We start from the raw sequence: 14,954 nt of genomic DNA, 5'->3' as shown, positions 1-14,954 counted from the left end.
TGCTTAAATGATCATCCAATATATGAATCTTCGCTTCCCAACATAATCGCAAGCTTTCCCCCAAAAACGAAATCACTAACATGTGTTCCAAATAATCAATTCTAAGCTCTAGCATGCTCAAACAATAATTATACGCGTTCCAAAGAAAAATATATCATAAAATAAGTTCAATTTCGCCTTGCTCACCCCGATTGAAGGTCTAAACTGCTGTAATCCTCCCGGCAGCCACCTCACGCGTCCAAGTGGTCCCCAAACAGCTAAAATCCTCCAATGCCGCCACTACCAAGGCCTTCTCTAATTGCTGTTACGAGGGGGAGGACAAATCCCCAAGCTGAAAACGGATCCAACAGTGATAGCATAGTGAAAATCAGTGAGAGAAAGTGCTTGATTGGAGAAAATAGAAAACGAGCAGAAAATGAGGAGAGAGCGTGAAGCGTGGACAGAGAGGGAGGTCGAATAGAGGGAGACAGAGGGAAAAACGGAGGGAGACTGATAGGGGAGAGGGTTCGGTCAAAAGGGGAAAAGAAGGCAGTGAGGGGAGAGGACGGGAGAGAAGAGAGAGACGGTGGAGAGTGAGGGGAGTCGTTTGGTGGAGAGGAGAGACGAGAGACAGTGGGAGAGGGAGGAGGGAAAAGAAAACGGGAAGGAGAAGAAAAGAGAAGAGAGGAAGAGGCAGGGGACGACAGGGTTCACCTCAATGCCGCCGTCGTCGCCGTCGCCGCCGTCGCCTTCTTCCCTGAGCTCCGGTCGTGGGTAAGGAAGAGACGGTAAGAGGAAAGCGAGGGAGAAGAGAAAGCGAGGGAGGAGGGACAGCGTCGGGCTCCTCTCACGTGGGGCTAGGGTCCGGGTCTGGACCCTGACCCGACCCGCTCCACCCAAACGCCGCGCGTTACATCCTACCCTCCTAACAAAAAAAATTTCATCCTGGAAATTAGATCATACTTCAATGCAAGAACAAGTGCGGATATCTCTTCCGCATGTCCTCCTCAGGTTCCCATGTGCTCTCCTTCAATCCATGGTACTGCCATTCCACCTTCACTAAAGGAATTCTCTTCGTGCGAAGCACTTGCTCTCTTCGATCCACAATTCTAATAGGTTTTTCTTCCATTGTCAGATCATCTTGCACCTGAATACCTTGAAAATCAATCACATCTGTCGGATTTTGTACGTACTTTCGAAGCATGGAAACATAAAAAACGTCATGAACATGACTCAAGTCTGGTGGTAGTGTCAATCTATAGGCCACCTCTCCAATCTTCTCTAATATTTCAAAAGGTCCTACGAACCTAGGGCTCAACTTTCCCTTCACACCAAAACGAAAAACACCTCTAGTAGGGGAAATCTTCAAAAACACATGATCACCAACCTCAAAACGGAGGGGGACTGATAGGGGAGAGGGTTCGGTCAAAAGGGAAAAAGAAGGCAGTGAGGGGAGAGGACGGGAGAGAAGAGAGAGACGGTGGAGAGTGAGGGGAGTCGTTCGGTGGAGAGGGGAGACGAGAGACAGTGGGAGAGGGAGGAGGGAAAAGAAAACGGGAAGGAGAAGAAAAGAGAAGAGAGGAAGAGGCAGGGGACGACAGGGTTCACCTCAATGCCGCCGTCGTCGCCGTCGCCGTCGCCGTCATCGCCGTCGCCTTCTTCCCTGAGCTCCGGTCGTGGGTAAGGAAGAGACGGTAAGAGGAAAGCGAGGGAGGAGGGACAGCGTCGGGCTCCTCTCGCGTGGGGCTAGGGTCCGGGTCTGGACCCTGACCCGACCCGCTCCACCCAAACGCCGCGCGTTACACTAGATTATGATGATCATCTTATGATCAAAATTGATTTTGAACTCTTCTTTTGTCAAATCAAGTGATTTGTAGAATTCATTCTTTTGAAAGAACATAGGTTCCAAATTGTTAGAAAACATGTTGTTTTCAAATACACTTTGGCCAAAAGATTATGAATGCATTGCTTGTGTTTTCTTTTGAAGTTAAGTGAGGTTTACAAATTCTCATTGCAATATGACTTGGTCACTTTTTGCAACTCAAATTTGAATCACTTAATTTCTTGGGAATGTGCATGTGGTGCTATTGATTTTGAGTGAAAGTGAATGCATGAAACGAGAAGGAAAACTATATGGAACATTCATTCTTCTCTCTCTCATAATCTCTCAAAGTCCATATTGCACGTCATAGAATCTATGCATGAAGATTTATTAAAATGTAGGACTTTCTCTATATGTGCTCATTATATGATTAAGCACATGAATTAGAGATGTAGTCCATAAGCTTGAGGCTTGACATAAAATTATCAAAATGATGAAAATATATAAATGATGTCAAGTTCAATCTTTGAAATGGATGGGAGACGTGGATGACATCCACTTTCGTTTCAAAATAGCTAAAAATCAGACCTTGTGTTGATTTAAATAGCTGAAAATTGTGGACATTGATTCCAATAAATATCTTGTTTCTTATATGGAAATGACAAGTCTTTCAAATAGATTCAAATTCCAGATTTGATAGTAATGAGATCATCAACTCTTTTTGGATGATTCTAGGATAATTGGCATTTCAAATATGTAAATTTTGATATTCTTAAACCAATTCTTATGAAACATGGTCTGATTTCAACAACATACATACATCTTACGTATGGGTTTGCTGAAATTAAGTAAAAATTAAATGAAAATGATTCCATAGCCTTGCACTATGAAAATCAATCAAAACGATCATCCTTCTTAAAAACCAGTTTGGAAACGTATTCCAACCTGATTTTAAGAGAAGAAAAATGATTTTCAGCAAGAGATTGGACACATGTATGTATATATATAACAACGTATATATATATACATATCTTACTCTTCAAAATGAAATTTTATCAAGGGACCGAATGACTCATGAATCATGATGATTCATGGTTGGGTTCTTCTATGTAGGAAGATTGAAAACTTGTTTCAAATCTTTCCTACCACCCTACTACCCTTGATTAATTAAATTGAAAGACATGAATCAAAATGACTGTGAATAAGAAAGAAAATAAAACAATGCTCAAGCTTATTCGTCCATAATTTTGCCATGCAAAGGTGGATCACATTCATAAGAACGTATACATCCCTTATAGGCATTTTCATCATACATGGTGCAGCAAAATCACTCTCTCACCGTGGGATTCTCTCATGGTAGGGAGTTCAAAATGGTATTAAATTGGTTTCTTTGAAAGGGACGTGGCCTTGGGGCCCATTTCAAAATTTGATACTTGAGTTCATATTTAAGAAAAACCGACATATGCATGCATTATGCATTAACATGTACATTGAAGCGTAGGTTTCCCTTAGCTGGACATCATTCCCAGCCGTAAGCAAATGAAAATAAACCCTCCCACGAATTGTTGGAATTAAAATAAATCAACAATAAGCTAAAGTAGAAGAGAAGTGAGTTAAAATCACCTACCTTGCGGTCGCTCTTGATGCTTGTCCTTCGTCTTCACTTGTTTTCTAACTCAAGCAATCCTAAGCAAGAATCCAACCGTGGATTCAAGCTTAGCAAAGTTAGAATAAGAAATAGCTTGCTTGCTGGAATTTGGAGTGGTAAAGCGGGCTTCTCACCACGAAAATCCTAAGTAAGGGTTCACTTAAGCACCCTAACTTAGCAAAATTAATGGGGAGAATAGAAGAAAGTGAAGAAGAGAATGAGAGAAAAAGGGGAAAAGGGCTTGGACGAACCTCTTCTCTCTTCCTTGGCTTCTCCCTCCTAGCTCCTTGGCTGCAGCAATTTGATAGAATGCTCCAAAATTTCGTCCTCCCCTTTGGTGGCCAATTGGAGGTTTATATAGAGGAGGATGTGGGTTCAACCACCTTCTTAACTCACCTTGGGAACTTGCTTAAGACCTTAGGGACTTGTAAAATGAGTTAATAGGCTTTAAAGGCTCTAATTGACCATTTCTCAGCCCATTTCCACGAGCTAGGTGGGCTGGGCTAGGTTTGGTCAACATGGGTTCAGACCTAAGTGACCATCTTGACCAAAATTTTGGATGAAAATGCCCTTGCACAGGGTTTTGCCCTTATTTTGTACTATTTATTTATTTTTTGTTTGAAATTGAGCTTGAGTTAAAACCTAGTTACTAAGCTCCAAATGCCATTGAATTATGATAATTCAATTTAAATTTTAATAAAATTCAAAAATTTTATCAAATTTGATTTGAAAAGGGTATTTTCATCCAAAACTTGATTGAAAATGGATTTCAACTGAATCAAACTTTCACTTTAGAAATTCAATTTAAATTTGGTATTTGATTCATGCATTTGACAAATTCAAATGTCTATTTGCCTTTCATAAACCAATTTAGGCTTTTTAATTTTAATTTGACCGCAGAAGGGCAAAATTGTCTAAATTGATCAATTTCGACCAATTGACCAAAGTCAAAGCTCATTTGCAAGTAGTTTGACTTTATTTAAGGTAATTTGATATATTTGGGTCAAGAAAGCTCTTAATTGAGCTAAATTGTACTTTGACTGAGTTTAGTCAAAGTGGGTTTGGTTCGGTCAAAGTCTATTTTCGTCCATTAATTGGATCATGAAACAGACTTACGTTTTGACTGTGTTGAGCCCGTGGTGACCGAACCTAGCTGGAATTGGCACCACATTTGGGTGCACCCGGGTCAAATCTACTTGGATTAAGTAGGTTATGTGAGTTTGACCAGTCTAGTAATTGCTTCCTTGAAAATGATTTTGTTCTTTAAGGGCCCGTTTGATTGCCCGGGTAAAAAGGGAGAAACGGGTGAAATGTGTACCGGCGGGTGAAATTTCACCCGCTCGTCCACGACTTATCAAACGTCGTAAAACTTCACCGGTTTTTCTTCTTTTGAGCGGATGAAATTTCACCCACTCAAAAGTCCGAGCTCACAGCTCGGACTTTCGAGCGGGTGAAATTTCACCCGCTCCATTTTTTTCTTCCCTCGTTTTTTTCATCATCTCCTCTCCAGTCGACGGCACCCTCGACGACAACCCTTCCTCCCTCACAATCCTTGACGCCAACCCTTCCTCCAGTCGACGGCAACCCTCGTCTTCCTCGCTCTCACGATCCAGGCTCCACTCCGCCCTCCAACGCTCCCATCTGCCCTCCTTTCCTCCTTCCCATTTGAAGCCCATCTTCCTCTCTGCCCTCCAACGCAGCAACGCTCTCATCTGCCCTCTTTCCCATTTGAAGCCCATCTTCCCCTCTGCCCTCCAACGCAGCAACACTCCCATCTTCCCCTCTGCCCTCCAACGTAGCAACGCTCCCATCTGCCCTCCTTCCCATTTAAAGCCAATCTTCCCCTCTGCCCTCCAACGCTCGTGCCTTCTTGTCTCCCGGCTGAGCTAACTTTAATCTCGTCCCTTTTCTGTTAATTTCTTGTATCTTTGGAATTTTGATTTGTGTTTTTTTTTTGTTTCTCGCATTTTTCTATAGGACAACAGGGAACAATTTATGGTAATGCTTATATTCCTATCTGTTTCCATTGATCACTTGTTTGGTAAGTTTGAATGGGCTGAAGTCGTCTACTCGCCTACGAACTGCAGTTACCACCAGGCAGCACCATACACCCGGTCTTTCATGTTTCCAAACTAAAGGCGTGCCTCAAGCCACCGACCGAAGGAGAAGTTGGTCTTAGTGATCCCCATTGTCATACAACCTTTACGTCAAGTAGGAATACTACGACTCAAAGTGGATGGCAAGTGGCGCGTCCAATGGCTGATTGAGTGGCTCACCGAGGAGGAGATGCCAGCTTCATGGGAGGACTTGGAGGACATACAACAGCGTTTTCCATCCTTTACACCTTGAGGATAAGGTGTTATTGAAGGGGGAGTATTTGTTACAATCCATATAGGGATCGTGTGGAGCAGTAGGAGTTTAGATTTCAGTGAGAGTCGGTCCAGTCCGGACCCATAATTACTTGTACTTAAGCTGGGATTTGCCCTAATTAAGCATGCTTTTGGATTGCCTTTCTCTCTCTCATTCTCTCCTCTCCTATTGCACTTCCTTGTTAGCCACCGGCTAACATTTTTTCTTTTTTCTTTTTCCCTTTCTTTCTATTCTCCTTCTTCCTCTTCCTGTCTTCTTATTCTTCTCCCTTAAAACGGTTCCCCTCTTGGGGTGCATAGACTTCAAAATCATATTAGTATGAATCAAGGCTAAGGAAAGAATGATTTAAAGAAAAAGGAAAACATGTTACACTAGGATCTATATTTGATCTATTAACTCCTCTGCGAAAATATAGGGAGAGACAGACCACCGTTGTGTTCCTGTGATATTGAACAGTGGTGGCCATTCAGTTTGATCTTGCTTTTCTTCTAGCGTGCTATAGGCTGACATAAGATGGATAGATTTGTTTAGGACCATCATATAATTAAGAATTTCCTAAAGCTGACAAAGAGTGTAGTACAAGAAAAATCATTGCCCCTTTGTTACTTATACTGATGCTTGATTTTGTTTATTAAGTTTATGAAGTTGCACCTCCCACTAAAAAGCCTAGCAACGTGCTTATTGAATACCTGACGTGGGTGTGACGACAAGTGCTTATATGCCTGCTATACCTCTAAGCAAATTGTGTAGCTTGGTATGTTCTTATTTGAAAGTTCTTCTCTATGCTTTTCACATCCAAAGCATGATACAGATCAAAACTGTTTCTGGAAAAGAAAAAGTTAAAATTGATTTGCAATACCTTCCTCTCTTTTTGGCAGGGAAACAATGTTAATCGACAATAGTTAACACCACGTAAAGAGTGTTCACGTACAAGGAAGTATCAACACTTCCAAGATATCTCCAAATCTGTACAATCACTTTCTTTCTTTTTCCTTTTGCTTCACCCAACAATGAGCGTGATGAAGACAAAAGTAGAATGAATATAAACAAATACGCTGAATGTACAGGGCTCTTTGGCAGCTTACATTTTCCTGAGAACCATGTGACCAGACTCATCCTTTTCAAACAGGCGCTCAATGAGCTCATCCCAGCTCTTCCTCTGCTTGCATTTCTGAGCACCCAGTGACCCCTCGCCCACAACAAAATGCTCACTGCTAAATCTGTCAAAGGTGCCATACGGATATGGTGCAAATGCATGTGGAACTGCTAGTGTTACTGCTCTCCGAAGTGCTGTTATGTGTTCCTCACTGTGTTCTCTCTCTATAGTTTCTTGCCGCTCCATCCGCTGCTTCTGTGGTATCTCTGCAATCCTATCCTTCTCCAACATCAACTGGAATATGAAAGCAGATTGTAGGGAAAATTTGATACATAGAAAATGGAAACAAGATAAATACTGAACACATAGCGGCGAATATGGGTTCTCTGTACAGGAGATTCTTCATTTTCGAGTTAAACCTCTATAGTAAACCCAACCTGCCTGTAGTAAGAGCATATGCTGCCCTCCAATAGAGACTCGGATAGAAACTCAACAAAACACATAAAACCAACGTAAGGTGGGGGCAAATAATGCTAGAAGTTCAACCAAATCAAAACTAACCAAGTTAGATGCCAAGGATGAGAAAACTTAGAGAAAAATATTAAGTTCAGTCCTGTACAATAAACACTATCTGACCCCATTGCGAGAATGGTTTTTTGAAACTGACTTACTGATGTAACCTTCATCTCCATGTTTAAAATCTTATGAATGAAAAGGAAACATCATGTTTTCACAATTCGTAGATCTCAATTTATAAGGATTTCACAATAAAAAGTTTGAGCATTCTTAGCTTTACTATAATCCTAGTTGCCTAATGAAAGACGTGATTTTTGTTGCCTTAATCCCAGGTTTTCATACACAGGCATTATACCTATACGGTTATTTTGCAACAATTGTTCTCACGTTAACCTAGAGTTCAGATAATATGCACACACACACACTACTTAAAAAAAGAGCAACTGAGCTGTCTGTGTTACTCTTTTATTCAGATATGCTAAAAGAAATGATCTTGCAACCAAAAAATCCATTTCCCATCAGCATTGTCAAAATGTTTTTGAGAAAAATATAGAAAGTCACATTTCTAAAAGTGCTGAGAGGTAGGCTTACATCTAAAGCCTTTTGTGCCTCCCTCTCTATCCAGATGATTGCATGGTCAGAAGCTGCATTGCATGAGATGACAATATGCTCAAACCTTCCATCCACAGGCACAGCAGTCCTCACAACAGGTGGGAATCTTCTGCATCTGCAATAAGAAGATGGATAATCTTGCTTCGATCATGTCAAGATGGCGAGGATAAACAACTAGTTCTATAAAGAGTAATCGCAATATAACTGCTTTGCTTACAACTGTACAATTGCATTGACGAATATTATCAGCTGTAGAACAATTGAAGCTTATGCTCCTGTGAGATTGTTTATGTGGTGGCAATGAATGCTGACTGTTCAAGAATCCAATCTTCTATTTTACAAATAGGTGCTTTTCTACGTTGGAACAATAGAAGGTATCCACCTAGAAATATAGGCTGGTTGTAGCTTGTGCCAGAAAACAGGGAATCAATTCTTACATGAATCTTATTCAACACCAAAGAACAAAACAATCATTTTCTTAGAAGCCAGAATATAGTCAGTGATCATATTGAGATATTTACAAGGAAAATGTAAGTGCAAGTAGTTTTTCCAACCACACCTTCAAATTAAGGAGCAATTTTTGGTTCATAATGATGTTTTCTACCTAAAAAAAACATGTTTTATCCATGTTGGGAAGCTCTGTGCTTGTCAATCAAAATCAGCTTTCAAACTGCCAATTTGGAGCAACCCAATGTCCTCAAATTTCTTAAAGACTACATATTTTACACAAATTCCAATTACGTGTGAGCAAAAAGAGTTATTATAAAAAATAACAGCTTCACGTCTTGGCAACCCAAAAACATTGTTGGACAGAAGATTGTTGGTAATTGGTATTCTGCATTTCAATATGAATCAGCAAGCAAATTTATTGAAGGACCAAACAGTTAAATACCTTTTGATGTCTACCACTAATGTGGATCATAGTTTTTGCACATCCTGGATCTTTATTAAGGAAATACTTAAACTGCCAAAATCTTCCAAGCAACTAAAGAAAACTCAGAGACAGAAACACTTACAACAACTTCCACCAAAAAAAATGGATAACACAAAAGAAAGAAAAAGTGTCGCACACATACCTAAATGGTTTCACAAAAGAAAGAAAAAGTGTCGCAGACATACCTAAATGGTTTTCTCTCAACAATGTGGTACAGCCGACCTGGAGCATATAATCGTCTGGGATCTTTAAGCATTCTCTCCTCCGGTATGCATGTATCTCTCATACATCTCAAGCATAATATGCACGGTAAACTGGCCACAAAATTATTTTCTTTAACATTATCAAATATATCTGCCAATGCAGTTATAATGGATGCAGAATATGCTCACACATTTTCATGCACACCATACATGCAAGCTGCTTCCACGGGCAGAAGCATGTGAACATGTGCATGTGCAGTAAAACATATGCTTGACAGGACCAGGAAATAAGCCCTTACTACAACAAATTTTATGTTTACGGTTTAGACTCCTCATTTTCCACAATGCAGAAGATGGCTTTGAGCATGATTTCTTGCAACCTAAAAAAATTGATTTGTTCACGTTTGTGCAGATAGATTAGTTATCTTGACCATTTAAAGCATGCATTACATTCATCTCGCATGCCATTCTTTGCATCTCAAAAACCTACTTGGAACATTTTATTGTCCTAGTAATTTTGAACCTTCCTATCTTCCAGAAATCAAGAGCTCTGTATCTTCTTAGTGAAATGCCAACCGTATGATGGTGAATTTACAGAACTGCTGATTTTAAACTGACCGACCGCATTGCAATTGGTGAACTTTACTTTTTCGTCAAAATTTTATTTCATTCATGGATTCCAAACTAAGTCCCCAAATACTTTCTGGAAGAGTTTTTGTATAACACTATAACATACTCAAATTAAACATAGTTGACTTGTCTCCGATGTCACATGGGTGTGGGGATGGGCACTGGTGCAAACACCAGTTGGAGGTATTTTGAAAAAACTTGGGTGTTGGGACATGTCTGTACATACACACACACGTGTGTGTGTGTGTGTGTATTAAGATTTTAAAGAAATAAACTCATACACTCGTTGTTGTATTCGCAAAATATACATTATTGAACAAAAAATACTAAAATATACCAAAAAAACAAAAGAATAATAAAATATATTTTAAAAATATAAAAAATTAAGTCTAAGTCCAAGCCATGTCTTGTGCCTACACTTGTGTCCAGCCATGTCGACATGGGTGCGGCACCATTCAAGGAGCATTCGCATGACATAGCTTGTGCCCTGTCAGCATCAATACTCAGGACTTTCTTGAGCTTTAGTCTATCCCTTTTATGCTTCAAAATCAAAATTTTATCTCAGGACAGACCAGAGGATGAATGGCATTGTAGACAAAAAGCAGGAACAGAGGCCTACAACGCGGAGTTCATGCAGCACACAAGAAAGATGCATCATTTTTAAACTTTTATCTCTTGAAAATCTTGAAATATAAGCACTATTTTGTTTTGTCTTCTCCTGCATAGATTGAGGTGGGGGAGCTTCAAAACCCCCAACTTTGTGATTTTTTTTCCTTCTTTTTTTTTTTTGGTTTGTGTCAACTAGAAGTCTAGAACCAACTAGTTCTGCCTAGGCACCACCTATACAGTGTACAGCCTAGGTCCTCCAAATACTTAACCACACAAAAGGAGAATGGCTTAATGTGCTCTAAAGATAAAAACATGGATCCTTAATATTTCTGCATAAACAATGTCATCTAAATTTCAGATGTGTAAGTGTCTCCACATACAGTCTTGTATGGTCAAGAAGGAATTTCAGAGCCCTACACGTCAGGAAGACTTGTCAATCACCAAATTTCTTCAGGAGTTACCTTTCTTAATTGCATTCCATATTGACCTTGCTTTTTTTCAAATTTTTCACAAGTACCACATATATTATATATTACTCTTTCTAAAATACCTTGCATAAATCAGTTTTCCCAGTTTTAGACACTGTCAATCTTCAAAACCACATGAACAACATAGGGATTATGCCTTCTCCCATTTGAATAGCCTGGTTATAATATAATATTTTCAAAATTTGCCCCAAAAATATGAATGTTCTGTACATGGGATGCATATTTCCTCACATTTCCTTAATCTTCCCACGTTCCAGGCCCCTAGGGACAGTTTAGCTATCCATTTTTCTAGATTTTTAATTGACAAGAAATGAAAAGAATGAAGAGAAAAATGGTGTATTATAAATATGCTCCAAACTGAGAATTTAGAACATAGCTGAACCACCAAGTACAAGATACTTCCAATATAAAATTCTCAAATCTCGTATTCATCTGGATATATCCAGCAATCTCGTACTTTTAAACACTCACCACTCCCTTCCCTCTTGTATAATTAGTTATTTTTATTTCCCCCTCCACAAGTCAATCTGCAATTTGAGGGAATACCATCTCAATCCTGCACTCCATTCTCCTCCTTGCAGAAAAACAGTGGCCCCTCAAACATGGACCATAACAGGAAATGGTGACAGGAAAAACCATGAAGATCATAAAAGGATCGAGAAGTACCAGAAAAGTGATTTAAACATGTCTTCCAGAGGTGTTGCAGTTCGTGGTAAAAAATCATCCTGTGCATTAGCAACTTTGTCAAAAAGCAATGTCAATAGAATATAACATGCAATGTGATATGCAAGAACTAGCATGTACGAGCTAGCAAGAGGAGGGCTAGAAAATAGGAAGCAGTATGGGGATCAAAAGTAAAGGCAGCTATTTCACAATTCTAGATTTTCAAAAAAAGCAGGACGTGATTGGTAAAACAGCATGGGGAATCATTGAGGAAGAAACATGTGAAATCCTAGTAATAGTAAATTGATATAAACAACAGATTTCAGTAAAGAATACCAAAATATAAAAATACAATATGCAAGAAAAAGTGACAGCAATTAGGACCACTATGACTGGAAAATGCAATATTGTGAGAAAAACAGGATTCCATATCAATTGCACTTCCTGTTTCTACAAACCTAAATTCCAACTTACTCCAGGAGACTAGACTATGAAAAAAGCCAAACTGTAGAAGAAAGAAATACATATTAAAAAATAGAAAAGAAATCAAAAAGCAAAAAAGAACTATAAATATCAAATCTCACCACAATCACCATAACATTACCTCTACAAAAATCAATTTCCAAAAAATGCAGACTAGGTTGGACAAAATTGTTGCTTTTTGCTGGTGCCTGGAAGGAGTTTTGCTTTTAGATGTTCACTTTAATATCATGGTGTTTTAACATCTGTTCCTGTTCATTTTTTCCATAAACGCATACTTCTACACACTGATCTGGAGTGATAGTGAAAAATGCATGTAGAGGTTGCTAATGGAACTGCAAGTCCATCAGGATGGACATGATGCATGCTCTTCTACTTTTCTTGAACAGGTGAGTGGGGAAGCATCAGGCTGGAGTTTGTCAGTTACAAGAATGTTTCCATCATACCCATCATCTTAACCACCACAACCTCCTGGAATCCTGATGAAGTGTCAAGGGGATGACTGCAGTATGGTATCAGACTAGCATTCTCTAGATAAACACACATTCAGAAAGTTGATCATCTACCTTCATTGTTTCTCATTCTTATAGAAAGTCTTAAAACAAAATCAGGTAAGCTAGACTTCTTGGAGTTCTCATCAGCCTTGGTAAAGAAAGTTGCTTATACTCAAAAATTGTACTCTAGCCTGTGCATTCTTCTGCAATTTAAAGTTCAATGAAATAACAAAGTACATAACAGCACTTATAAAAATGACAATGTAACCATCCTTTAGCTTTCAGCCACAAGGCAGCCGATGAAGTGCCATAATCTATGTCACATGGGCACGGATGCTGGTGTGGGTACAGATGCAGGCGCCAATAAGAACAGAATACTATTGGATGTGTTTCTTTAGAAAAGTAAGTAGACCTTATTCCTGCTATAGTAATACTAAACCTTGGGGGATTCAAAATCAAATTCCCAACATCTTATGTCCTTTGGTTGTCACACATTAAGAGCCATCTTATGTCTTCGTTGTTTGGTGTGGTGAAACAACTCTTTCTTATATTTCAGATAGTTCTACTGGCATCATGCTATTCAATATTTTAACCTTCTGGTTCATTGCATTAAATTAGATGCAATTTTGCCTTATGAGCAACTTTACGTATTCTGGGTCTTATTGTGCAATTACCTATATACATAAAAAACGCTTATTGTGCAATTACCTATATACATAAAAAACGGTACGGTTAAACAAACTCCCTCAGTAATCCATCAATATTAAACAGAATCATATACATATCGAAGCAATTAGGGCAATTAAAATGCTTCTACCTAGTTTCAATAAATCAGGATATACTTGAGAACAAACTGGAAGGAAGAACATGAACCATGCCTGAAGGACAATAGAATTGATGACATCAGCATATCTCACAGCCAAATTCAAAGACATACACCTCACAGGAGCAACTGCAAAGGATCTTATCCTTTTCCTTTCTAAATTTCCTAAACGATCACGATTTTGCACTACCACCACTGAAAGCAATGATGCCACCCCAGATCCAAGCGAGTGCCCCGCAAATGTCAACGTGTAACCAGGATTCTTCTCAAGCAGCTCTCTGAGAGTTTCACACTCTGCATCCAAAACCCACCCTGCTGCCTTCAGTAAGCCATTATGGACATATCCGCCATCAAATTTCCTCTGTCCCAGCCTGTTATCCCATAAAACCGCATAATCGCTCACCTTTGCCAAATTAAGGCCGCTAACTGCAAGAACAATATCATGATTACCATGGTCAAGGTAAATTACATAAGGAGGGACTCGGCCTTGTGTGTCTTCGTATTTCTTCCGAACAATGAAGAAGGCAGGATCAATCCGGTACCCTCCAATCGGGGCCCACTGTGGTTTCTGAATGTCTTCCTCATAGACAGCGAGAATCAAGCGGCAAATTCGAGGGACTGGTTCAAATTCCTCAGGGGTGGCGATGCCCCAATTTTCACTGTCATGGCTAGCAGTGTGAAGGCAACGATTCCATGCCCAACGAACACAAGCAATACAGTATATGCATTCAAGGAGGGGTAGACCACAAGCTAGAGACATTGAGCATGATGAAGGACTAAGTACCGGGACCTGACAGACCAATCGTTGGATATGTACACGAAAGAGGATAAATTTCAGAACTTTCTAGGGAATCAAATAAAGGAAGGCTGTTTACAAGATGAGAAAGAAGCATCCTTACGGTCTCAACGGATCATCTGAAGATCAAAGATAAAGATTAGATACAGGAACACTGAAAACTAAATTAAAACGCCCCACCAAGGAAAAAGGAGTGCTTCTGCAATTGGGAGATTTGGTTACTAATATGGACGAAGATACAAGTTGTCTCATGACTGTAAAATTTCAAGTTCGGGTTTAAATGTTGCCGTAAACAGGAAACGACTCATGCAGAAAAACAAGGGGAGTGTGAAGATTGACGCACAAAGAATAAGAAGAGGTGCTCTCTCTCTCTCTTTCTCTCTCTCCTGATGCAGAACCCAGTGCAGGTTGACTATTCCGGCCACAACAGGATAGAAGAAGAAACTATTGAGGCAGAACCGGAATTCCGGAAAACGAGTCAACTAAATAGCCAAAGAACGACAAGCGAAAAAGCACGACATGGACTGTGGGGAGTTTAACCATCATTTAATAGCCAGTCCTTTTCAACCATGCTTCCTCCAATAAAATTCAAAAAAAAAGAAAAACAAATGGGCACGCATATTTTGTACCTATAATAAATCAATCGTCAGTTTTAAAGGCTAACAAGGGTCAAAATTCAAGCGTCAAAATTTTGTCACTACAATTTTTATCCATGCTGTAACAAACAGAGGCAGACATTACCACGAATAGATATCCGTGCAAATCACACATGGTTGACAAGGAGAGCGGCA

At 39.6% G+C, this 14,954-nt stretch overlaps 1 protein-coding gene across 1 annotated transcript; it reads right to left on the bottom strand.

The window, feature by feature from the left end:
• Window positions 1-6,640: 6,640 nt before the first annotated feature.
• LOC116265682 (uncharacterized) lies at window positions 6,641-14,657 on the bottom strand. The gene is made up of 5 exons (XM_031646478.2): window positions 13,423-14,657; window positions 11,574-11,632; window positions 9,163-9,291; window positions 8,023-8,158; window positions 6,641-7,209 (listed from the first exon to the last, which is right to left on the bottom strand). Exons 1-5 carry the CDS (start codon window positions 14,125-14,127, stop codon window positions 6,901-6,903), a joined length of 1,338 nt encoding a protein of 445 aa, XP_031502338.1. The 5' UTR covers window positions 14,128-14,657; the 3' UTR covers window positions 6,641-6,900.
• Window positions 14,658-14,954: the final 297 nt, after the last annotated feature.

Source organism: Nymphaea colorata, chromosome 12, assembly GCF_008831285.2.
Source record: "Nymphaea colorata isolate Beijing-Zhang1983 chromosome 12, ASM883128v2, whole genome shotgun sequence".
Classification (NCBI taxonomy): Eukaryota; Viridiplantae; Streptophyta; class Magnoliopsida; order Nymphaeales; family Nymphaeaceae; genus Nymphaea; species Nymphaea colorata.
This window is presented reverse-complemented; position numbering and strand designations above follow the sequence as displayed.

Coding starts and splice junctions, on each gene's coding strand:
- LOC116265682 (XM_031646478.2), bottom strand. CDS start 14,127: ATGTCTCTAGCTTGTGGTCTACCCCTCCTTGAATGCATATACTGTATT. Junction 9,292..11,573: donor ATGTTTAAATCACTTTTCTG/GTACTTCTCGAT, acceptor TTTTGTGGCCAG/TTTACCGTGCATATTATGCT. Junction 8,159..9,162: donor GTTGAGAGAAAACCATTTAG/GTATGTCTGCGA, acceptor TTCTTATTGCAG/ATGCAGAAGATTCCCACCTG.